The following is a 25,838-nucleotide window of genomic DNA, read 5'->3' as shown; positions in this document are numbered from 1 at the left end:
GGGAGTCGAACCCCAGGCGTCCGCACTGCGGGCGACATCACAAACCGCTGCGCCAAGAAAGGAATTCCCTTCTAAGCGCTCAGTTTGTGTGCCTCTGGGGAGTGAGTTTTACACCCGTTACATTTAGTTAAACTAAATTGAAAATGAATGCAGCGAGTTAGAGAGGCGCCTTTTATCTTCAGGCTTGTGTTTTCTCACCCAATCAGGAAAGACGTTTTGTTGGCGGTTTTTCCAAAAGACCAGTCCTCCAATAACCTCGTTCCCAGTTGTATCTCCGTGAAGTCCTCCAATAACCCTGTGAGGTGTAGGCGGAGTAACGACCTCACAGAGAGGAGACCAATCAGAAACTACTGCGCCTCCGCGTTAGTAATATAAGGCCAGAGTTTCTACACAGCAGCGTATTATTATTGTTGAAGTGAAGACTAAAACATAGTTTCTCATAATGGCCAGAACTAAGCAGACCGCACGTAAGTCCACCGGTGGCAAAGCCCCAAGGAAGCAGCTCGCCACCAAGGCTGCCCGTAAGAGCGCACCCGCTACCGGCGGCGTGAAGAAACCTCATCGTTACAGGCCCGGTACCGTGGCGCTGAGAGAGATCCGTCGTTACCAGAAGTCCACCGAGTTGTTGATCCGCAAGCTGCCTTTCCAGCGCCTGGTCAGAGAAATCGCCCAGGACTTCAAGACCGACCTGCGCTTCCAGAGCTCTGCTGTCATGGCTCTTCAGGAGGCCAGTGAGGCTTACCTGGTCGGTCTGTTTGAGGACACCAACCTGTGCGCCATCCACGCCAAGAGGGTGACCATCATGCCCAAAGACATCCAGCTGGCCCGCCACATCCGTGGAGAGCGCGCTCAGATCGGCTTTTGTTTTCCTACATTCATAACCCAAAGGCTCTTTTAAGAGCCAACACCGTTATCATGAAAAGTACATTCCATTAACTCATTATTTCAATATGCCAGTTTTACTCAAATCATCACAATTCTGATAATACAAATATTTAGACTAGCATTTCCTGTTGGCTAAAGCGGAACAGACTGCAAATTGCCATATAACATTTATTGATCCCTTTGGGGATATTAGTTATCATAGCAGGAGGTGCATGTATTATAATACATACAGGTCACAGAATTATATTACAGTGGAGAAGTTAACATTTCATAAAAAGGCAGTGTAAACAATATACAATGTAATTAACTCTGGATATGGGCAACAAGGTTGTCCTCGTAGTAGGTTCGTCCGGGAACATGCTGCCTCATTTTGAGAAGCATCTTAGAAATGTGGGAACATAGGCCCTACATTTTGAGTGAAAAGAAAATCTGGGGCTGTGGGACCATAGGGCTGACCCTCATGATGCAACACATTACATTGACCTCGATAGGGAAATTCAAAGTTTTACAGTCGAGTAAAGTAGTTTGAATATGGTCATCTGTGTCTTGTGTGTTAATTACAGCTCAATGAAATAAGGTAGCAGTCCATAAGGCGACGTATTGCTATATTTTCATTTATATTTCATGGTGCTGTAATTAACAAGGATTTTCTCTCACTGGCAGATATACTGGGAGGAATTAGCTCTCGGAGTCAATACATTTCCATCTGTACGAGGTGCTTAATTTATGTCATATGAACTTTGCTATTTTGCCCATATTTTACTTAAGGAGCAACAATGTAACCGCACAGGTTCATACACTGAGACAATAGGACATTCTTTATTGGTATTTATAATTCAAGATGACAAACTGGTTTTCAACTCAATGTTGCAACAATCAACAACAGCTCAAAAGTAACCCATGACCATGCACCCATATCCAATCATACATTATAACTCAGAGTTAAGATGCACTCCAATAGGGTCCAGCTGCATCCCCGTAGAATCCGCTCACTGGTAACTTCAGCCAGCCACAGGACGCGCCTGCCAGCCACAGGATGCGCACTGATTGGCAGAAAGTACGGAAGTATCTCGAAGTACATCTGTGCTGAGGTGCGGTTGTAGAGAGTGATTGATTGAAAACTTTATTAACAGATTGCAGAATGGGTATTTTTTAGCATGGTGTTATTCACCGTCAAAGATGACATAAAAAAAATAGAATTGATATTCTCCTTTGATTCATTACAATCAGTGATGCCACAGATTACTTGTAAAATGCCACAACATAAGAATGACAATTTTTTTTCTCTCTACCAAATCCATTCTGAGACTGAATCAATGAATGAATCAATAAATGAATGAAAACTTTATTAACAGATTGCAGAATGGGTATTTTTTAGCATGGTGTTATTCACCGTCAAAGATGACATAAAAAAAAAATAGAATTGATATTCTCCTTTGGTTCATTACAATCAGTGATGCCACAGATTTCTTGTAAAATGCCACAACATAAGAATGACAATTTTTTTTCTCTCTCTACCAAATCCATTCTGAGACTGAATCAATGAATGAATGAAAACTTTATTTAACAGATTGCAGAATGGGTACAATACAGCACGGCTCAATACACACAATTGTTAAGGGATGCAGACCAGAGAAAGACTTTCGTCTTGTTTACATCAGGGTCCCCCATTTTCAATTCATGACATTTATGACATACACAACATACAGATATGTATCATGACATAGATACACAGTAGTTAAATGTATGACATACAAGATATGCAAATGTACAGTACTGTTAAACAGAGATCCTAACAGATAATATATACGTAATTATGAGGGCTGCTGATGACTCCTAACATCCTATCACGTTTTTAATAATGCTGTAAATTTAAGTAAAAATGCATTTCAATATGAATTTAACAAATTAAACATGCAACTATTAATTCTAAATGTACCAGTCTGACTGACATACCAGTTTATCATACATCAGGTTTGACATATGTATTTATTTTGTGTGCGATGGTCACTCTTTGTAACTTTTGGTTGTTACTGTTAACTCTCCAAGAGTGTGTGTAACCAGAAGTTATAGATGCTATTAAAGGCCCATAGCAAACAGCTGCAGGTGGAGCCAACTAGATTCCCTCAACCCTGCTTTAACTAACCCTCAACTCAACCGTGACCTTTAACCTAACAAACTCAATTTCCCTTCCAAAATCAGTTAAATCCTGAATTCAAACTTCTCCAATCTGAAAATCTATTAGAGGCTCTTGTTCCACCTAGTAGAGCACTTACTCCATCTGGCGGTGAAACCCAATATGACAGGCAGCATCCTAGACATGGTCCAGGAAAAACAGAACAACTTATACATAGGGATATGTTCACCTGACCTTGACTGGTCATTGGGATAACTCTCTCAAAACAAAGTGGGTGGCTCTGAAAAGAGCCTTTGGGTGAATACGGGTTAGATGGACAGGGAAGTTTACTTGGAGCTGGTGTACTTGGTCACAGCCTTGGTTCCCTCGGACACTGCGTGCTTGGCCAGTTCACCGGGGAGCAGCAGGCGGACGGCGGTCTGAATCTCCCTGGAGGTGATGGTCCTACGCTTGTTGTAGAGAGCCAGTTTAGAGGCTTCTCCGGCGATGCGCTCAAAGATGTCGTTAACGAAGGAGTTCATGATCCCCATGGCCTTGGAGGAAACGCCTGTGTCAGGATGGACCTGCTTCAGCACCTTGTAAATATAAATGGCATAACTCTCCTTCCTGGACTTTCTGCGCTTCTTGCCTCCCTTGGCGGTTGTCTTGGTGACGGCTTTCTTGGAGCCCTTCTTGGGCGCTGGCTTGGCTGGCTCAGGCATGATGATCAGTCGGGACTAAACAGCAACGAATGTGGAAACAGAAGCGCACTGCTGCCTCTTTATAGGTCAAATTGTGCAAATACAGCTGCGTGGCTTCTTGTATACGATTGGTTGAGAGGCTTTGTCGTACATTTCCCGCGCACAGGAAACTATTTGCGCGCAAAACCATAATAACCCAACTATATATTCTCTTAGCAAAACTCCATAGCCACACTTGATATTAAGCCAAGCAATAATCGACATGAAACTGCATTTTTCCAAGACAATGATTTTGTGCACCTTGATAGCTCTCTTGGTGACATCTGTCACTGCTTTGACTTACAATATATATACACACACACACACCTTCATACACATCTGTCTGTACATACAGTTGCATAATCCTTTTTACATGTATTTGGCATAACTTTTAATCATGGAAATGCCAGTATACATTTATAAGGTGAGAGATGTTTTCTGATGGTGCTGAGTCGTCTCCATGAGCAGGTTTCCTCTTGTTTGGGTTATTACTGATCATAAACAGATGGCACAGACCGGCATGGTCTCACCATGAGCTACATGTATCGGTACCTCACTGTGGTACAAGATAATAATACAAGTATGACTCTGACAACATAGTATGTTTCATTCCTTCCTTGCGCTATTTCTTCTGAATGTATCAAAAATGTAGCTGGCAGCCTACTGCACCACATTCTAAGATACTTTACTTCACGATGAGTTGAGCCCTAACAATAGAGGCCTTTATATCTGACCTATAGGCTAAACACAAACTGTAATGTTTGTGTTGTTCTGTTTCTTCCAGTATGGCTGCCTGTAACCGTTGGTAACCACTTTCAAAAGAAAATGCCTAATTTGTGTGCAGTGGTAGTTGGTAAAACACTTCTGAAAAGCATGATATTACTGTTCCGTTGTGACTTCTTTATAACATTCAGTAATAAGACACAACACTATGTGTTGATATGATCATCTATACATATAATTTATACATAGCAACCATTCCATTGCCTTTACTACACAAACATTCCGTGCAAGGCCTCTTTTGTGGAAATGCAGAACATGTTGATGTGGTGCGTTTATGTTTGGTGATATGATGATTCATTATGAATCTACTATGTCTATTTAAACTATTGAAATATACTTTAAATAGACCAATGAGGTTATTATTTATTGTGCTAAGTGTTTCGTGTAGCAGACTTGAATCAGAAACACAGCAGATCAGCAATGCCCAAAAAGCATGTATTGTCAACAAGCATGCAGCAGTCTAAAGTACACAACAAACTAGCCCCCCCCCCAAAGGAAAATGTAGCTACGCTTCTTGTGTGAGTTATGAAATGTTTTGCAACATTAATTAATTAAATGTTAGCTGCAATTAATATAGGCCACGTGAAACCTTCCTCTAATCTAAGGTGGTGATCATCCCTCATACGAAGTCGAGGTGACCCACGCTACAGGCCACCAGCAACAGTGTGTTTACCAACACCGGAAAAGCATCAATTTAAAACAAAACGCGTCACCCCAGATTACTAATCCTGCTCCCAGTCTCTAGTCAGGTAGCTCGGCTCGCTGGAAAACGAGATTATGTCGGATTATAATGCAATCTAAAGAATTGTGAGACATAAATAACAGAGAAAGGTATAGCTGCGGACCATGGTGAAGGCGCAAATTGGTGGTGTGAAGCGTCCACAAACACACCAGGGGTCTCCAAATGGTTTGATTCTGATGGCACATATTTCTGCTTGCTGACCCATTTGGCGTTAAATTCCTGCAATATTCATAGTTGTGTATTTGAGCTCTTTTTTGGCGAGGAGAAAACACAAGCGGCAGAGCATTTTGGCAGCACAGAGGAGGACAGGGTGGGTTGAGTCTACATGGCTCTCATGTAGTGTTTAAGACCAGCCCTCTGACTGAGCTTCAATATCATAATTCTACTTGTGTTGAATCTGAGACAGAACGAGAGAAGATGGCAGAAGTCGCTCCAGCTCCAGCTCCCGCCGCTCCGGCTAAGGCCGCTAAGAAGAAGGCAGCTCCCAAACCCAAGAAGGCAGGTCCCAGCGTCAGTGACCTGGTCGTCGAGGCAGTATCTGCTTCTAAAGAGAGGAGCGGTGTGTCTCTGGCTGCCGTAAAGAAGGCTCTGGCTGCCGGTGGCTATGACGTGGACAAGAACAAGGCCCGCGTTAAGACCGCTGTCAAGAGTCTGGTGACGAAGGGAACCCTGGTCCAGGTCAAGGGTACCGGAGCCTCCGGCTCTTTCAAGATCAACAAGGCTGAGGTTAAAGCCAAAAAGCCCGCAAAGAAAGTCGCTCCGAAAGCCAAGAAGCCAGCAGCCAAGAAACCTGTCGTGGCCAAAAAGCCCGCGAAGGCAGCAACGAAGAAGCCTGCTGCCGCCAAGAAGTCTCCCAAGAAAGTCAAGAAGGTAGCGGCCAAGAGCCCCAAGAAGGTAGCGGCCAAGAGCCCCAAGAAGGTAGCGGCCAAGAGTCCCAAGAAGGTAGTGGCCAAGAGTCCCAAGAAGGTGACAAAGCCTGCTGCGCCCAAGAAGGCCCCAGCTAAGAAGGCTGCCAAGCCAATAGCAGCTAAGAGAGGAGCTCCCAAGAAGAGATAAGCGTTTAAACAGAACGTTGTCTTTAATTCAACAAAAGGCTCTTTTAAGAGCCACCCACCACTTTCATGAAAAGCAATATTGTACTCTCGTGTGTGGAAGTGAAGGCGGCTTATCGAAGTATACAACTTAGTATTACTTATGGGATGGTTGATTTCCACGAGTTACTTCCAGCACGGCAACAAAGCAAACGCAACTTTATATATTATATATGGAGAATATACCACAAAAAACTATAAAATATAGATCAGATATAGGTTCTTAATTGGAGAATGTTGATATTAAGTCCGGTTTGATTATTAGGTCCTACTAACGCAGATACTTTACCGCAACGAGTTTAGCCCTTTATTGTGGAAATACATAAATTGCCATCATTATGGTGCATTTATGTCTGTGCGTAAATGACCGCTATGACACTATTGGAATGACTACGGGTGATGGCCCATTAGTGGACACACAGCACATTATTGTAATTTTATTTATTCAGACTGGTTTGGATCATATGTTGGCACATAATTATGTTTCCCACTACCTCACATTAAATATCTACACAACCATTATATTATACAAAAGGCTCTTTTATGGACCCCCACTATTTATATGAAACAGGCACGGCTACAAAACACGACTTGTAGTTCTACCCATTTATTTATTATGTGATTAGTGATCCAGACCAGCAACATTGGCAGGTAAAGAAAATGGTCTGAACGAGTCGCACCGCTTCAGACAGTTTACGAGTTGAGCCCCAACAATTGTGGAAATACAAATTGCTGTCATTATGTCAATTTATGTTCGTGCATGCTGTAATCTGTATATAGAACCCTTACTATTTATGTTTCTCAGTTCAAATGAATCATCACTTGACCGCTATGACATGCAATTTATAATTTTACATTATATCGTTAAGACTTCAAAACAGGGGGAAAAAAACACTGCAGACAGACAACACATTAAACATTACTTCTAAACAGCACTGTACACGTGTACCCATTAGTGAACACGGTCAAATGTTATGCATTACGTGTTTATAGTCTTACATTTATGTCCGAGGTAGCGAGACAACGTAAGTTACACAAACAAATTGTATTTTGACAAACGGAAATATTGCATTTTCAAGAAGAGGTGGGTGGCTCTGAAAAGAGCCTTTGTGGGGTTTGTCGAAGAGGCTAAATAATTTACTTCTTGGCAGGCTTAGCAGCCTTCTCGGTCTTCTTTGGGAGCAGGACAGCCTGGATGTTGGGCAGCACACCACCCTGAGCGATGGTCACTCCTCCCAGCAGTCTGTTGAGCTCCTCGTCGTTACGCACGGCCAGCTGCAGATGGCGGGGGATGATACGACTCTTCTTGTTGTCACGGGCAGCGTTTCCAGCCAACTCCAGGATCTCAGCGGTCAGATACTCGAGCACAGCGGCCAGATAAACCGGGGCACCGGCTCCAACACGATGAGCATAGTTGCCTTTACGCAGCAGTCTGTGGACACGACCCACTGGGAACTGAAGCCCGGCACGAGAGGAGCGAGTCTTGGACTTAACTCTGGCCTTTCCTCCAGTCTTTCCTCTTCCAGACATGTTTATAATTCTCTTTAGCTAAACGAGTTAGACAATGAATGCAGCGAGTTGGAGAGTCGCGTTTTATTTTCGGGCTTGTGTTTTCTCACCCAATCAGGAAAGACGTTTTCTTGGCGGTTTTTCCAAAAGACCAGTCCTCCAATAACGTCGTTCCCAGTTGTATCTCCGTGAAGTCCTCCAATAACCCTGTGAGGTGTAGGCGGAGTAACGAGCTCACAGAGAGGAGACCAATCAGAAACTACTGCGCCTCCGCGTTAGTAATATAAGGCCAGAGTTTCGACACAGCAGCGTATTATTCTTGTTGAAGTGGAGACTGAAACATAGTTTCTCATAATGGCCAGAACTAAGCAGACCGCTCGTAAGTCCACCGGTGGCAAAGCCCCAAGGAAGCAGCTCGCCACCAAGGCTGCCCGTAAGAGCGCACCTGCTACCGGCGGCGTGAAGAAACCTCATCGTTACAGGCCCGGTACCGTGGCGCTGAGAGAGATCCGTCGTTACCAGAAGTCCACCGAGTTGTTGATCCGCAAGTTGCCTTTCCAGCGCCTGGTCAGAGAAATCGCCCAGGACTTCAAGACTGACCTGCGCTTCCAGAGCTCTGCTGTCATGGCTCTTCAGGAGGCCAGTGAGGCTTATCTGGTCGGTCTGTTTGAGGACACCAACCTGTGCGCCATCCACGCCAAGAGGGTGACCATCATGCCCAAAGACATCCAGCTGGCCCGCCGCATCCGTGGAGAGCGAGCTTAAATCGACCTGTTGACTAGTTGTCCCCATAAAGGCTCTTTTAAGAGCCACCTCAATAATCATGAATGAGCCCAGTTTCCTCATTTTAACTATGTTCTGAGTCCACGTGGATGAAGTTGGTGATGTGTAATACGTTCGTTTGATGGCCATCGTAGCTGATTGATTGAAAAGTTTAACGGATTGCAGAATGGGTACAGTACAGCTCAATACATACAATTGTTAAGGGGATGCAGACCAGAAAAAGACTTTCGTCTAGTTTACATCAGGGTCCCCCATTTTCAATTCATCATATAATCAATACCAAGTAACCAGAATTATGATTAATTGTTTATTTTCAGTCCTTGTCTACAGACTAATCAAAAACACATGTGTGGACTCTCAAAAGGAAAAAAAAAATGACAAATGTACATATTCAAAGCAAGCTCACACAAAATCCAAACTCAATGACTGAAAAAAGGAATTGGCTGAAGCACATGCTTATATTTGCCTATCCCTTACAATTCTTAAAAACTAAATATACTTTAGAGACAAAATTTAAATATGTTGGAAGATATGTTTTTTTTCTTTAAGAGAAAAACATAAGATACATTAATGTTTGATGTTTTACTCAACTGTACTCCCGAATTGTTTTATTCATAACTTGACTGCAAAACGTAATATTGAAGTCATACATTCATATTCAGTTTTCTCTGATCCATTAGTTCATCTGCTGACTAGTAATAAATATGACCTATATGGTTAAAAATAAATACAATCCGGATTATCATTGTTTGCTCGGGAGCCTTGTCTGGAGTTCATTTTGGTTGAGCCTGCATGCTTTCCCCATTTCCAAAATGGCTTCGTCAGTGTGGTCCGGTACTGTCCATGGTGCTGAAATAGCAACATTTACATTCGACGTTGAGAGCGTTCCAGCCAAAATCTATTTTAGATCAGATTAGTTTAAAATTAATTGTCATTATACAGCACAAGTATAGTACAACGGAAACAAATTGGTGCCTAACTAGAGTACAAATGTAACAATAAAGTGCAATAGGATTAAACTGGAGTATATATATAAATGACTAGTGCTGATCAGATGAGTGTTACAGGTAGAAAAGACACTATGGTAGTAAGTCATACTGACCAGTGCAAGGTAAAGATATATATATATATATATAAAGGTATATAAAAAGATGATATGCAGGTGTATTCAGACATAAGTGGATATATATACTATGCATGCAGTGTATGCAGCATTATTGTACATGCTATCACACAAGAGTTACATGTGTAGAATATAGTTTGTGGTTGGTGATTACAGTGTAAGGCAGTAGGAAACAGAGTTCAGAGTTTGAACAGTATGGATGACATATCCTAGAGTATAGGATATTAACTATTCATTTAACTGACTAGAAGTTAGCCAATATGAAGTACCTTATGTATATAAGTATGACTCTGTCTCCATTGTTATTGCCCCAAACTACAGCTATGTAATTCTAACAGAACTACAAGACAGCAATGGAGTTCTGGACTAAATCACAGTCATTAAAAAATAATGCAGCAATGCTTCCTGTTAAAACCTGCTTTTCTAGATAGAAGATTGATATTGAAACCAAAATTGTATTATGTGTCTGATTAGCACTAATACTAATTTATACACATACTCCAGTTTAATCACTTATACATTGTATTTTGCACTTTACTTTTGTATTTGCACTGAAGTTATTTTTGTTGTACTGTACTTGCCCTGTACGATGACAATACATTTTAATCTTAAAAAAAGACAGTCAGGCGTCTTTGAGAGGGTTCCAGGTGGTACCCCAGCAAAATTAGCGTTAATTTCACTGTAATTTAACTGACTAAAAGTTAGCCCATTATGAGGTACAGTATATATCATAATTAATATTATGATCATGTGTTTTACTTTCTCCATTATTATTGTCCAAACTACAGCTATGAAATTCTAACATAACTACAGGACAGCAATAGAGTTCTGGACTAAATCAGTTATTCAAAATAATGCAGCAATGCTGCCTGTTAAAAGATGATTTTCTAGATATAACATTGACATTGAAACTAGCTGTAGTTGTTGTATAAACAAGGATGGAACTTTAACACTTTGACTGCCTAAAAACGCTTTACAGCGTCATTGCTGGCCATGCTAAAGTTGCCGGGGGACGCTGTACAGCGTCCTTATATCAATATTTCAAAAATCTGGAATCGGATTCATATTCCCCCTCCGCTGGCCTGATATCCACCAGCAGGACCCACTGAGCTCTCTGGCGGTTCAGGAGCGCCATCTGGTGGCCGATCGGCGCAACCGCTTAACAGGAAGCGCAGTAGAGGTTTTGCTGGTCGGCCCTATTACTTCCGGCCACTCGGTATAGGTTCCGGCACTCTAGCTTGTCACTCTACATAGCGATCGATTGCCAATAACTCGATAAACAACATGATTTGGACGTATATACCATTATACAAGCTGGAGATGGACCGGGTAATAATATATCCCATAATGATAAAATTTCTACTCGACGATGATCGCCCAACGGCGCGCGGAGACTGGGGTGAGTTTCAGCGTGTAACGTTACCATCTTCGATACTAACTGCTTTTATCAACATTTGACCCACATTAGATGATTGGTATAACGCTGCCCACGGAATTATAAACGCCCCCTCGCCCATCCGGTCAACATCAGATGACGTGTAGTAACTTCTAGAAGTACGTCTAGTTGGAATTTTTTATATCGCGCTGATTGCCATCAAACTGTATTTCATCATCAATATAATGCATTTGGGGCTATATATCACGTTCTGGAGAAAGTTGCAGAAAGAGATGAAAACATACTTATACATTAGACCATACTTTACTATGAATATGTGAATGAAAAAGTTTAACGTTGCTACACAATGAACAATACATATAGGACTTTGAATGGGCCCTAATAATGGCAATGTAGCAATAGAATTTAAAAAGTTATAGCCCTGCAAAGAAGGGGACTTTCTCCATAGACAAATAGCGCTGGCAATCTATGGTATATCATTAATTTAACCCAAGGCAACCAAAGTGTTAAAGGGGAAACGAAGAAATTTATTTTGCACATTAACTCACTAACGTCCTAAAACTGTTTTGCACACATTCATTTAGTTTGAGTTATTGGGAGTAAATTTGTTTGAATACCATTGGGGACATTGAATCCTTGTGTTAATTACTGCTCAATGCAAATAAAGGCAGCAGTCCATATAAAACAAGGTGTCATTCATTGTGTGCACAATACATCAGATTGTATTTAGGTTAAATGCTTCTTAATTAATATGTTCTGGTATGTATAGCAGTATCTTCTAGACTGATATTAATAACAGGAACATAATTACATTCAATGTTAAATCACATCGATTTAGATTTAAGTGTATCTAAATTATGTTTTATTCTTCTGGACTGGAATCGACTCATCTTCCAGAATATGAATCAAATGATGCAGTAACTGAACACTCAGCTCTACTTAACTGGTGCTGCTGCAATTTATCCAGGACACAAACATGTGACTTAGTAGATTTGCTTGTATCCACTATTAAACAATGCATTTATATGAGGGGATGTGCCATTTCAGGAATAGTAGTGGTTGGCTCTAAAAAGAGCCTTTTGTGTGTTTTAGACAGTAAAGCTTAAGATCTTCACTTCCTCTTGCCTGCTGTCCTCGTGTGCTTCGCTGCTTTGGGCTTGGCAGCCTTCTTCGCGGGGGCTTTCTTGGGTGCAGGCTTCTTCACTGCCTTATTGGGGCTCTTGGCTGCCACCTTCTTGGGGCTCTTAGCTGCCACCTTCTTGGGGCTCTTAGCTGCCACCTTCTTGGGGCTCTTGGCTTCGACTGCAGGCTTCTTTGCCTTCTTTGGAGACTTCTTAGCGGCAGGCTTTTTAGCAACAACCTTCTTAGCCGCAGCAGGTTTCTTCACTGGCGCTTTCTTAGCTTTCGGAGCTGGTTTTTTGGCGGGCTTCTTGGCTTCAGCCTTGTTGATTTTGAAGGAGCCGGAGGCACCGGTACCCTTGAGCTGGACAAGAGTGCCCTTTAACACCAAGCTCTTCACAGCGGTCTTCACACGTGAATTATTCTTCTCCACGTCGTAGCCACCGGCAGCCAGAGCCTTCTTTACCGCAGCCAGGGACACGCCGCTCCTCTCTTTAGAGGCAGATACCGCCTCGAGGACGAGTTCTGCGGCGCTGGGACCTGATGCCTTCTTCGGCTTGGAGGCAGCTTTCTTCCTGGGGACTTTAGCCGGAGCGGCAGCGGCTGGAGCGACTTCTGCCATAGTTCTCTTCTATCGTCGATCAACACGAAATGCAACAAATAGTCAGAGCTGACTGGTAGTGGAGCTGGGACAGGGGGCTGGTCTTAAATACTACATGAGAGCCATGCAGACTCAACCCACCCTGTCTACAACTCTGCAGCTGAAAAGCTCTGCTACTTGTGTTTTCTTCTCGCCAAAACGGGCTAAAATACAAACGTGGGAACATAGTTGAAATCTAACACCTAATGGGTCAGTTAGCACAAGCATGTTCCATTAGAATAAAACCATCTGGAGAGCCGTGGTTAGTTTGGACACGTTCCAACGCTCTCCTTTCCGTCGTCACATGGTGCAGTGAGCAGCAACTTGTCACAGTATTTTGCTTTTTAAATGGTTTAAATGTCATTATAATCCAGTCAGTACTCGTTCCCCGGTGAGTCGAGCTGCCTGGTGAGGGACTGGCAGTAAAACAAGGCATCTGGTGTCATGCTTTTGGTTATAAACTTGTACTTTCTCAGTGCTGGTAAACACAGTCATTGCTGGCGTCGGCATGATATGTGTTACCTCGTCTTCTGTGGAAGATTACCACTTCTGTGGAAGGCTTTATGTAGCTCATGATGAATTAAATCTACAGTTACTTTTATGAAGATAAAAAAAAAAAAAAAAATTGGGAGAGACTCGCCTATTATTGTCAAACTGCTGTGTGCTGCCGATTAAAGCCCAGACGGAATGGTTGACAATCAAAAAAATCTGTTTCAATTACATGTCAATAGTAATAATAGGCACAAGTTAGTTAGTAATAATAAAGCATACGATACGAGTCATAATAATAACAGCTGGCGCAACGGGGAATAAAACGTGTCACGCTGTGACCATAGTCATCCCAACGGTGCTAATGCAGTCATTGCGCGTAATTACGCATGCACATTATGACTACATTTCAATATGTTTCCAATTGATAGGACTCAGTTGGTTGTTGCAAAGAGTATTTTGCACTGTTGTGAAGTATGGTAGTCTGTCTGCTACATGTTATATTGTCCTCTCTGGTAAACAAGAATACCCTGAAGACTCTGGCAGGAGCACTCATTCAAGGGTACTACGACTATGCTTGCACCTCACGGTACCAAAGCACCTCAAAGGCGCTAAAAACAAGATTACAAATATCACAAAACAAACTGGTCAGACTACTACTTGACCTTACTCCTAGAACCCACCTCACCCCTGCCCACTTTGACTACCTAGGATGGCTTAGGGGCCTTTTTTTTCTGTTCTCACTCACCCCTTTTGGGATGCGAAACGGCGCTGATTCGTTTTAAGCGTTCGTTCGTGTCAAGCGTTTTCAATATAACCCACCCCCTTTCCTCACAAATGGAACTAGTGTTGTGGAGTCCGCTTTGACCGTTTTCCAGGGTTAGCAGCTATCGCTAGTTAGCTTAGCCCTAATGGATACCTTGGTTAGCAGCTATCGTTAGTTAGCTTAGCCCTAATGGATACCTTGGTTAGCAGCTATCGCTAGTTAGCTTAGCCCTAATGGATACCTTGGTTAGCAGCTATTGCTAGTTAGCTTAGCCCTAATGGATACCTTGGTTAGCAGCTATCGTTAGCTGCTGCTAACGATAGCTCATTGCTCGTGTCAATTAAATTGCATGTTATTAAATGTCCGCGCTGGTCTGTCTAATGAAATTACAACCGCAACATTGTATCGCACTGTACAGCCCTGGTTGTAGGCTAATGTTTTACTATTTTTTGTATCCAATTTGTATGGATTAATTTAGGAGTGAAATCACCACTCGCAAGCTTGCCCCCAGATATTATTTTAAACTCGCACGGACCAAATTAGGGCGCAATTTGCGATCTTCTCATCGCAGTGTACAGCCCTGTACGGGAGGCTGCAATTCTAAACTGGCCACCGTAAATGGCCAAACCCCCCCCCACCCCCTCCTAATAGACAGTCTCCTCCCCTCCGTATATATTATCTCCCCACCGTATGTATATCTCTCTCCCACCCCCTCCTACAGTCTCCTCCCCACCGTATGTATATTTCTCTCCCACCCACCCACCCCCTCCTAATGTACAGTCTCCTCCCCATGATATGTATATACTGTCCGGATCTATGGGTAACAGTACTGTATATTTGCATATCATATATGTCACAAATGTAACAGTACTATGTACCTGTATGTCATGTATGTCCATATGCCATAAATGTCATGTATGTTGTGTAATGTCATAAATGTCACTATGAATTGAAAATGGGGGACCCTGATGTAAACAAGACAAACGTCTTTCTCTGGTCTGCATCCCCTTACCAATTGTATGTATTGAGCCGTACTGTATTGTACCCATTCTGCAATCTGTTAAATAAAGTTTTCATTTATTAACTATTTCACTTGAGGATGCTGCAATGTAAAAGTTATACACAGAGTGGTACAGAGGTAGACGAGTTGCAGGTGTGTAAAAACTGAATGCTGTGTACAGCAAATACATTATTTCCACCCCTGAAAATACGCTGTATCTTCTATTTATTAAGCTCCTATTACTGCATATTCTGCACAGCAGTGACAATTCTGATATTCTATTTGTGATCCTTGCCTCATTGCATTTAATTAAACATCACCTACAGTCTCATCACAGAAGGCAGTTATACTTGTTTAACCATCCTGTTTACAACCTTCCTGTCAAATATTTGCTTTCTTTTATCATTAATTCCACTACATACGTCTGTGGTGTTTCATGTAAAATCTGACTAGATAGAAGACTATAATACAGTATATTACTACAAGGTCGCAAATAGACCTGCCGTCGAATCAATACCTTCATTAATTTACATAAACACATAGGAAGGCTTCTAAAGTCCCGTGGCCTCTAATGAGATCCTTGAACAGACACACCTTTTAAAAACGAATTGAACACACGCACTACGCACTATGCACATACATGCACATACTTTCTGTAAATAATTTACTATTTTATTTAATCTGATTTTATGTTATCTTACCCATTGTTACCATTCTTTTATGCATTGTTGGGTCTGAGCTCGAAACACAATTATGTCATTAGCTGCAATGCCCCTGTATTGTGGTGTATTTGACAAAAATAACTTTAACTTGAATTTGAGATCCAGTTCAGTAGTGTCCATTTACAGTATTGCTCAGACCAGTGTCAAAAGAGCTAGTATCTTAAATGCATCTATATGTTCAGATCAAATAGCCACCCCTCATAACTAGGCTACTTCTCTTCTCAGGCTTAAGACATTTTTAATGACCTGTATGCAATTTTCACGTCCTGTACAAGTCATATTATATATACTGCACAATATAGAATCGTCCAAAGCGACTAGGAGGCGTACATATCTAGCAGCTAATGATGAATGTTATTCTGAGACGCAACATGGAATCGACTCAATTCTAGTAAGATGTGTGTGGCTCTGAAAAGAGCCTTTGGGTCTTGGGATAGTTTGGATTGAATATACGATTAGCCGCCGAAGCCGTACAGAGTGCGTCCCTGTCTCTTCAGAGCATAGACCACATCCATGGCTGTGACGGTCTTCCTCTTGGCGTGTTCGGTGTAGGTGACGGCGTCACGGATCACGTTCTCCAGGAAGACCTTCAGCACACCACGAGTCTCCTCGTAGATCAGACCAGAGATGCGCTTCACTCCACCGCGGCGCGCCAGGCGACGAATCGCGGGTTTGGTGATTCCCTGGATGTTGTCACGGAGAACTTTACGGTGACGCTTGGCGCCTCCTTTTCCGAGTCCCTTTACTCCCTTTCACGACCAGACATTTTCTTCTAGGATGAGTTCAAAACAAATGAAAAGAAGTATTGACGAACAAAGGCAAAGCCCTCTGAATATAAATACTCTCTGAGGACGTAAAAGAAGACTGAGATACCGCGTCATGCTGGGCGTGGCCAAAAGCTGCAGCCCATAATAACCCTCCTCCTCACACACTTTTGACCATAGAACTGGTGTCACGTGATTGATTGATTGATTGATTGAAAACTTTATAAACAGATTGCAGAATGGGTACAATACAGTACAGCTCAATACACACAATTGTTAAGGGGATGCAGACCAGAGAAAGACGTTCGTCTTGTTTACATCAGGGTCCCCCATTTTCAGTTCATCAGGACATATATGACATACATGACATACAGATAGACAGTACTGCTACATCTATACATTTATGACATACCAGATTTGCAAATACAGTACTGTTTGTGATACAAAAAGAGTCCAGAAAAGGGAGTATATACATTTGACGTAAAAACTGTACATTGGAGGGGGTTGGGTGGGGTTGTGTGGGGGGGATTGGGTAGGGAGGGGTTGGGGGGGGGGGGGCACTGTACAACTGTACAAGCAAAACTGTACATTGGGATATTGACAACCATACTAGGTAATTTACATTGGAGGGGGTTGGGGGAACACTACAAACAAGCAAAACTGTACATTGGAATATTGACAAAACCATACTAGGTAAATTACTGTACATTGGAGAGGGTTGGGTTAGGACATTTACAGGGGTGTAAATTCTAAGACATGTCTGGTTCATGAGTTCCTCGTGGCAGCTGGGTTCACATGGTTGCACTTATTCAATTTATCTATCCCATTAGTTTGCCCCAGATTCTTGTCTGGGGTCCATTTTGGTTGGTCTGCAATTGCTTTCCCGGTTTCCAAAATGGTTGGTCAGTGTGGTCTGGTACTGTCCATGGTGCTGAAATAGCGCCATTTAGATTCACAGTGCCTAGTACAAGTAGTTCAAGTTTCAAGTTTGCTTTTATTTGCCATGTATAAAGTGCATGTACATTACAGTGAAATGCTTGGTTCTTTTACGAGCCCCTGAGAATGTGCTTCAAGCAGTAAAATAAAAAGTAAGTAAAAGAGGAATAAAGACCCAACACTATACTGTACCATTGATAGCATGGTTTTAAAATGGACTATACCATGTTATTAATGGTTATTAAGGGCAGATTCAGAGCACCTTGTGAAACATAAAAGCAACTATAGAGCATGGTGTGGTGTATCAGTGAATGTGTTGAAGTCCAAACCACAGGGGATGCCTGATGAGCAGAGTAACCTTTCAGCCAGTTATTATTGTAATAATGTATTTAACATACAAGGTTGTAAATTGTACAGAAATATACAGAGCTCATTATGATCAAATAATGAATATTATTTGCACATGTCTGTTGGAAATCATATCATAGGATGTGTGTTTGGCTATGGGGTAGTTAGTTAATCTGTTTCATTATAATTATATATGAGCCTGGAATGTATTATTTTTGGAATAGCATTTCCACTTTGAAAATGCTAAACTAAACAGTATCCATGTGCATTATAAAGACCAATAATGTATTATTGATCAGGGTTCTAATAAGGCAGGTGATATATTATTTTACAGTATAAACGTGATGTACAAGCTAGAAGTCTATCCAATCTAGCTACTTGTCAACAACCTAAAATCACAGGATTTTGACTAGTAAATATAATTTGCAACTTAATAGCCATCCAAACTATGATTACAGTTGTAAGTAATTTATTATTCAATAATTAAATATATAAAATGTCATCTCCCGACAGACACTCCTACCATAAAACTGTGCAAATAAAATGTAGGACATTTTGCAATACCCGCTACCCGGCACTCAACCACTTTGATGAACAGCGCGATCATCATGATAATAGGAATAACTCTCTCAGGACAGAGTGGGTGGCTCTTAAAAGAGCCTTTGGGTTAATCTTCAGTGAACAGGGTAGTTTACTTGGAGCTAGTGTACTTGGTCACAGCCTTGGTTCCCTCAGACACAGCGTGCTTCGCCAGCTCACCGGGCAGCAGCAGACGCACAGCGGTCTGGATCTCCCTGGAGGTGATGGTGCGACGCTTGTTGTAGAGAGCCAGGCGCGAGGCTTCTCCAGCGATGCGCTCGAAGATGTCGTTAACGAAGGAGTTCATGATCCCCATGGCCTTGGAGGAAACGCCGGTGTCGGGATGAACCTGCTTCAGGACTTTGTAAATGTAGATGGCATAACTCTCCTTCCTGGACTTTCTGCGCTTCTTACCTCCCTTGGCAGCGGTCTTGGTGACGGCTTTCTTGGAGCCCTTCTTGGGCGCTGGCTTGGCGGCTGGTTCAGGCATGTTCGACGGCTTATCAGAATCGAATGGTGACGGTCGCTTATGGTTTCCTGCCTTATTTATAGGAGGTTGATGCAAATAGTGCTACGTGGCTTCTACGATACGATTGGTCGGGCGTGGCGCACGTGTGTAAAGCTAATAGAACATGTATTTCTCTCAGCATGGTTAAAAAGGAAATTATAAGAAAGTGTACACATTGACAATATTTTGGTTTATTATTTGGCAGTGCTGGGAAAAGTATTGAGCAAAAGTACAATACACTAATAGAATAGTACTATGTTAAAAGTCCTCAATTTAAAGTACTTCTTATTGAAATAGTTTCTTAATTCCATGTGGAACCAGGACATACATCCCCCCCAAAAAATAAACAGGATATAAGGAGCCAAACAAGGCAATTATGGTAGAAGCAAAACTTTTCTCCACATAAATATTCTATATGGAATTCCAAAAAATGTATACACAAACTACAGCTAGTTTCAATATCAACCTTATATCTAGAAAAACAGCTTCAGGCAGCATTGCTGCATTCTTTTGAATGACTGATTTAGTCCAGAACTCCATTCCTGTTTTGTAGTTCTGTTAGAATTTCATAGCTGTAGTTTGGGGCAATACCAATGGAGAAAGTGAGTCATTCTTATACATGAAGTACTTCAAATTGGGCAAACTTCTAGTCAGTTATGTGTGTACCATATCCCTCACCTATACTCTGAAAAGTTATACCACTCGTCAGTATGACTTAATACATAGTGTCTTTATAGTATACCTGTAACACATATACATCTGATATACTCCAGTTTAATCACTTTATCGATTCCTATTGCACTTTACTGTTACATTTGTACTGTTTAGACGCCAACTTATTTTCTTTGTACTGTATAACGACAATGGATTTAAACCTGAGGAAATGTATAACCATGCCTATGCGTTAAATGCACCGTCCTCTCGACACCTGTCATTCTGTTTTAGGGATGAACTGACTGAACTAGTATGACTGTCAAATGACCGTCTATATGGATTAGTCTTATTGTGACGTTATTCTAGTTTCATAAAGAATAATTATGTGTAGAAAAGCTTAGCTTCTACAATAATGACAAATTACAGTATAGGATGCAGTCATTGCCTTCTCGGTAATATGTGGGTGGCTCTGAAAAGAGCCTTTGTGGGGTTTGTCGAAGAGGCTAAATAATTTACTTCTTGGCAGCCTTCTCGGTCTTCTTGGGCAGAAGGACAGCCTGGATGTTGGGCAGCACACCACCCTGAGCGATGGTCACTCCTCCCAGAAGTTTGTTGAGCTCCTCGTCGTTACGCACGGCCAGCTGCAGATGGCGGGGGATGATACGACTCTTCTTGTTGTCACGGGCAGCGTTTCCAGCCAACTCCAGGATCTCAGCGGTCAGATATTCCAGCACAGCGGCCAGATAAACCGGGGCACCGGCTCCAACACGATGAGCATAGTTGCCTTTACGCAGCAGTCTGTGGACACGACCCACGGGGAACTGAAGCCCGGCACGAGAGGAGCGAGTCTTGGCCTTAGCTCTGGCCTTTCCTCCGGTCTTGCCTCTTCCAGACATGTTTATGGTTGTCTTTAGTTAAACGAATTTGAAAATGAATGCAGCGAGTTGGAGAGTCGCCTTTTATCTTCAGGCTTGTGTTTTCTCACCCAATCAGGAAAGACGTTTTGTTGGCGGTTTTTCCAAAAGACCAGTCCTCCAATAACCTCGTTCCCAGTTGTATCTCCGTGAAGTCCTCCAATAACCCTGTGAGATGTAGGCGGAGTAACGACCTCACAGAGAGGAGACCAATCAGCCAACACCGTTATCATGAAAAGTACATGCCATTAACTCATTATTTCAATATGCCAGTTTTACTCAAATCATCACAATTCTGATAATACAAATATTTAGACTAGCATTTCCTGTTGGCTAAAGCGGAGCAGATTGCAAATTGCCATATAACATTTATTGATCCCTTTGGGGATATTAGTTATCATAGCAGGGGAGGTACAGGTAGTATAATACATACAGGTCACAGAATTATATTACAGTGGAGAAGTAACCATTTAATAAAAATGCAGTGTAAACAATATACAATGTAATTAACTCTGGATATGGGCAACAAGGTTGTCCTCGTAGTAGGTTCGTCCGGGAACATGCTGCCTCATTTTGAGAAGCATCTTAGAAATGTGGGAACATAGGCCCTACATTTTGAGTGAAAAGAAAATCTGGGGCTGTGGGACCATAGGGCTGACCCCCATGATGCAACACATTACATTGACCTCGATAGGGAAATTCAAAGTTTTACAGTCGAGTAAAGTAGTTTGAATATGGTCATCTGTGTCTTGTGTGTTAATTACAGCTCAATGAAATAAGGTAGCAGTCCATAAGGCGACGTATTGCTATATTTTCATTTATATTTCATGGTGCTGTAATTAACAAGGATTTTCTCTCACTGGCAGATATACTGGGAGGAATTAGCTCTCGGAGTCAATACATTTCCATCTGTACGAGGTGCTTAATTTATGTCATATGAACTTTGCTATTTTGCCCATATTTTACTTTAGGAGCAACAATGTAACCGCACAGGTTCATACACTGAGACAATAGGATTGATTGATTGATTGATTGAAAAGTTTATTAACAGATTGCAGAATGGGTACAGTACAGTACATCTCAATACATACAATTGTTAAGGGGATGCAGACCAGAGAAAGACTTTCGTCTTGTTTACACCAGGGTCCCCCATTTTCAATTCATCATAGACATTCTTTATTGGTATTTATAATTCAAGATGACAAACTGGTTTTCAACTCAATGTTGCAACAATCAACAACAGCTCAAAAGTAACCCATGACCATGCACCCATATCCAATCATACATATAACTCAGAGTTAAGATGCACTCCAATTGGGTCCAGCTGCATCCCCGGAGAATCCGCTCACTGGCAACTTCAGCCAGCCACAGGACGCGCCTGCCAGCCACAGGATGCGCACTGATTGGCGGAAAGTACGGAAGTATCTCGAAGTACGTCTGTGCTGAGGTGCGGTTGTAGAGAGTGATTGATTGAAAACTTTATTAACAGATTGCAGAATGGGTATTTTTAGCATGGTGTTATTCACCGTCAAAGATGACATAAAAAAAATAGAATTGATATTCTCCTTTGGTTCATTACAATCAGTGATGCCACAGATTACTTGTAAAATGCCACAACATAAGAATGACAATTTTTTTTCTCTCTACCAAATCCATTCTGAGACTGAATCAATGAATGAATCAATAAATGAATGAAAACTTTATTAACAGATTGCAGAATGGGTATTTTTTAGCATGGTGTTATTCACCGTCAAAGATGACATAAAAAAAATAGAATTGATATTCTCCTTTGGTTCATTACAATCAGTGATGCCACAGATTACTTGTAAAATGCCACAACATAAGAATGACAATTTTTTTTCTCTCTCTACCAAATCCATTCTGAGACTGAATCAATGAATGAATGAAAACTTTATTTAACAGATTGCAGAATGGGTACAATACAGCACGGCTCAATACACACAATTGTTAAGGGATGCAGACCAGAGAAAGACTTTCGTCTTGTTTACATCAGGGTCCCCCATTTTCAATTCATGACATTTATGACATACACAACATACAGATATGTATCATGACATAGATACACAGTAGTTAAATGTATGACATACAAGATATGCAAATATACAGTACTGTTAAACAGAGATCCTAACAGATAATATATACGTAATTATGAGGGCTGCTGATGACTCCTAACATCCTATCACGTTTTTAATAATGCTGTAAATTTAAGTAAAAATGCATTTCAATATGAATTTAACAAATTAAACATGCAACTATTAATTCTAAATGTACCAGTCTGACTGACATACCAGTTTATCATACATCAGGTTTGACATATGTATTTATTTTGTGTGCGATGGTCACTCTTTGTAACTTTTGGTTGTTACTGTTAACTCTCCAAGAGTGTGTGTAACCAGAAGTTATAGATGCTATTAAAGGCCCATAGCAAACAGCTGCAGGTGGAGCCAACTAGATTCCCTCAACCCTGCTTTAACTAACCCTCAACTCAACCGTGACCTTTAACCTAACAAACTCAATTTCCCTTCCAAAATCAGTTAAATCCTGAATTCAAACTTCTCCAATCTGAAAATCTATTAGAGGCTCTTGTTCCACCTAGTAGAGCACTTACTCCATCTGGCGGTGAAACCCAATATGACAGGCAGCATCCTAGACATGGTCCAGGAAAAACAGAACAACTTATACATAGGGATATGTTCACCTGACCTTGACTGGTCATTGGGATAACTCTCTCAAAACAAAGTGGGTGGCTCTGAAAAGAGCCTTTGGGTGAATACGGGTTAGATGGACAGGGAAGTTTACTTGGAGCTGGTGTACTTGGTCACAGCCTTGGTTCCCTCGGACACTGCGTGCTTGGCCAGTTCACCGGGGAGCAGCAGGCGGACGGCGGTCTGAATCTCCCTGGAGGTGATGGTCCTACGCTTGTTGTAGAGAGCCAGTTTAGAGGCTTCTCCGGCGATGCGCTCAAAGATGTCGTTAACGAAGGAGTTCATGATCCCCATGGCCTTGGAGGAAACGCCTGTGTCAGGATGGACCTGCTTCAGCACCTTGTAAATATAAATGGCATAACTCTCCTTCCTGGACTTTCTGCGCTTCTTGCCTCCCTTGGCGGTTGTCTTGGTGACGGCTTTCTTGGAGCCCTTCTTGGGCGCTGGCTTGGCTGGCTCAGGCATGATGATCAGTCGGGACTAAACAGCAACGAATGTGGAAACAGAAGCGCACTGCTGCCTCTTTATAGGTCAAATTGTGCAAATACAGCTGCGTGGCTTCTTGTATACGATTGGTTGAGAGGCTTTGTCGTACATTTCCCGCGCACAGGAAACTATTTGCGCGCAAAACCATAATAACCCAACTATATATTCTCTTAGCAAAACTCCATAGCCACACTTGATATTAAGCCAAGCAATAATCGACATGAAACTGCATTTTTCCAAGACAATGATTTTGTGCACCTTGATAGCTCTCTTGGTGACATCTGTCACTGCTTTGACTTACAATATATATACACACACACACACACACACACACCTTCATACACATCTGTCTGTACATACAGTTGCATAATCCTTTTTACATGTATTTGGCATAACTTTTAATCATGGAAATGCCAGTATACATTTATAAGGTGAGAGATGTTTTCTGATGGTGCTGAGTCGTCTCCATGAGCAGGTTTCCTCTTGTTTGGGTTATTACTGATCATAAACAGATGGCACAGATCGGCATGGTCTCACCATGAGCTACATGTATTGGTACCTCACTGTGGTACAAGATAATAATACAAGTATGACTCTGACAACATAGTATGTTTCATTCCTTCCTTGCGCTATTTCTTCTGAATGTATCAAAAATGTAGCTGGCAGCCTACTGCACCACATTCTAAGATACTTTACTTCACGATGAGTTGAGCCCTAACAATAGAGGCCTTTATATCTGACCTATAGGCTAAACACAAACTGTAATGTTTGTGTTGTTCTGTTTCTTCCAGTATGGCTGCCTGTAACCGTTGGTAACCACTTTCAAAAGAAAATGCCTAATTTGTGTGCAGTGGTAGTTGGTAAAACACTTCTGAAAAGCATGATATTACTGTTCCGTTGTGACTTCTTTATAACATTCAGTAATAAGACACAACACTATGTGTTGATATGATCATCTATACATATAATTTATACATAGCAATCATTCCATTGCCTTTACTACACAAACATTCCGTGCAAGGCCTCTTTTGTGGAAATGCAGAACATGTTGATGTGGTGCGTTTATGTTTGGTGATATGATGATTCATTATGAATCTACTATGTCTATTTAAACTATTGAAATATACTTTAAATAGACCAATGAGGTTATTATTTATTGTGCTAAGTGTTTAGTGTAGCAGACTTGAATCAGAAACACAGCAGATCAGCAATGCCCAAAAAGCATGTATTGTCAACAAGCATGCAGCAGTCTAAAGTACACAACAAACTAGCCCCCCCCCCCAAAGGAAAATGTAGCTACGCTTCTTGTGTGAGTTATGAAATGTTTTGCAACATTAATTAATTAAATGTTAGCTGCAATTAATATAGGCCACGTGAAACCTTCCTCTAATCTAAGGTGGTGATCATCCCTCATACGAAGTCGAGGTGACCCACGCTACAGGCCACCAGCAACAGTGTGTTTACCAACACCGGAAAAGCATCAATTTAAAACAAAACGCGTCACCCCAGATTACTAATCTTGCTCCCAGTCTCTAGTCAGGTAGCTCGGCTCGCTGGAAAACGAGATTATGTCGGATTATAATGCAATCTAAAGAATTGTGAGACATAAATAACAGAGAAAGGTATAGCTGCGCACCATGGTGAAGGCGCAAATTGGTGGTGTGAAGCGTCCACAAACACACCAGGGGTCTCCAAATGGTTTGATTCTGATGGCACATATTTCTGCTTGCTGACCCATTTGGCGTTAAATTCCTGCAATATTCATAGTTGTGTATTTGAGCTCTTTTTTGGCGAGGAGAAAACACAAGCGGCAGAGCATTTTGGCAGCACAGAGGAGGACAGGGTGGGTTGAGTCTACATGGCTCTCATGTAGTGTTTAAGACCAGCCCTCTGACTGAGCTTCAATATCATAATTCTACTTGTGTTGAATCTGAGGCAGAACGAGAGAAGATGGCTGAAGTCGCTCCAGCTCCAGCTCCAGCTCCCGCCGCTCCGGCTAAGGCCGCTAAGAAGAAGGCA

The 25,838-nt window shown here is 41.8% G+C and overlaps 8 protein-coding genes across 8 annotated transcripts; 2 read left to right on the top strand and 6 right to left on the bottom strand.

Annotated features, from left to right (window-relative positions):
• Positions 1-442: 442 nt before the first annotated feature.
• Positions 443-898, top strand: LOC311229821 (histone H3.2-like; the record flags this gene model as incomplete). Its single annotated transcript, XM_084315895.1, has 1 exon — positions 443-898. One exon carries the CDS (start codon positions 443-445, stop codon positions 896-898), a length of 456 nt encoding a protein of 151 aa, XP_084172021.1.
• A 2,450-nt stretch (positions 899-3,348) lies between these two features.
• LOC311231045 (histone H2B-like) lies at positions 3,349-3,723 on the bottom strand (the record flags this gene model as incomplete). The annotated part of the gene is made up of 1 exon (XM_084317515.1): positions 3,349-3,723. One exon carries the CDS (start codon positions 3,721-3,723, stop codon positions 3,349-3,351), a length of 375 nt encoding a protein of 124 aa, XP_084173641.1.
• A 3,771-nt stretch (positions 3,724-7,494) lies between these two features.
• On the bottom strand, positions 7,495-7,887 carry LOC311229820 (histone H2A-like; the record flags this gene model as incomplete). The annotated part of the gene is made up of 1 exon (XM_084315894.1): positions 7,495-7,887. One exon carries the CDS (start codon positions 7,885-7,887, stop codon positions 7,495-7,497), a length of 393 nt encoding a protein of 130 aa, XP_084172020.1.
• A 333-nt stretch (positions 7,888-8,220) lies between these two features.
• LOC311231011 (histone H3.2) lies at positions 8,221-8,631 on the top strand (the record flags this gene model as incomplete). Its single annotated transcript, XM_084317480.1, has 1 exon — positions 8,221-8,631. The coding sequence occupies one exon, from the start codon at positions 8,221-8,223 to the stop codon at positions 8,629-8,631; it is 411 nt and encodes a 136-aa protein (XP_084173606.1).
• A 3,648-nt stretch (positions 8,632-12,279) lies between these two features.
• LOC311229819 (histone H1-like) lies at positions 12,280-12,909 on the bottom strand (the record flags this gene model as incomplete). The annotated part of the gene is made up of 1 exon (XM_084315893.1): positions 12,280-12,909. The coding sequence occupies one exon, from the start codon at positions 12,907-12,909 to the stop codon at positions 12,280-12,282; it is 630 nt and encodes a 209-aa protein (XP_084172019.1).
• Positions 12,910-18,643: 5,734 nt separating this feature from the next.
• LOC311231028 (histone H2B 1/2-like) lies at positions 18,644-19,021 on the bottom strand (the record flags this gene model as incomplete). Its single annotated transcript, XM_084317497.1, has 1 exon — positions 18,644-19,021. The coding sequence occupies one exon, from the start codon at positions 19,019-19,021 to the stop codon at positions 18,644-18,646; it is 378 nt and encodes a 125-aa protein (XP_084173623.1).
• Positions 19,022-20,205: 1,184 nt separating this feature from the next.
• LOC311231021 (histone H2A) lies at positions 20,206-20,589 on the bottom strand (the record flags this gene model as incomplete). The annotated part of the gene is made up of 1 exon (XM_084317490.1): positions 20,206-20,589. One exon carries the CDS (start codon positions 20,587-20,589, stop codon positions 20,206-20,208), a length of 384 nt encoding a protein of 127 aa, XP_084173616.1.
• A 2,834-nt stretch (positions 20,590-23,423) lies between these two features.
• LOC311231038 (histone H2B-like) lies at positions 23,424-23,798 on the bottom strand (the record flags this gene model as incomplete). Its single annotated transcript, XM_084317507.1, has 1 exon — positions 23,424-23,798. One exon carries the CDS (start codon positions 23,796-23,798, stop codon positions 23,424-23,426), a length of 375 nt encoding a protein of 124 aa, XP_084173633.1.
• Between the last annotated feature and the right edge of the window lie 2,040 nt (positions 23,799-25,838).

The sequence above is a fragment of the Notolepis coatsorum genome (assembly GCF_963971535.1).
Source record: "Notolepis coatsorum genome assembly, chromosome: 6".
Lineage (NCBI taxonomy): Eukaryota > Metazoa > Chordata > Actinopteri > Aulopiformes > Paralepididae > Notolepis > Notolepis coatsorum.
The sequence above is the reverse complement of the archived record's forward strand: the minus strand, read 5'-3'. Positions and strand labels throughout refer to the sequence as shown.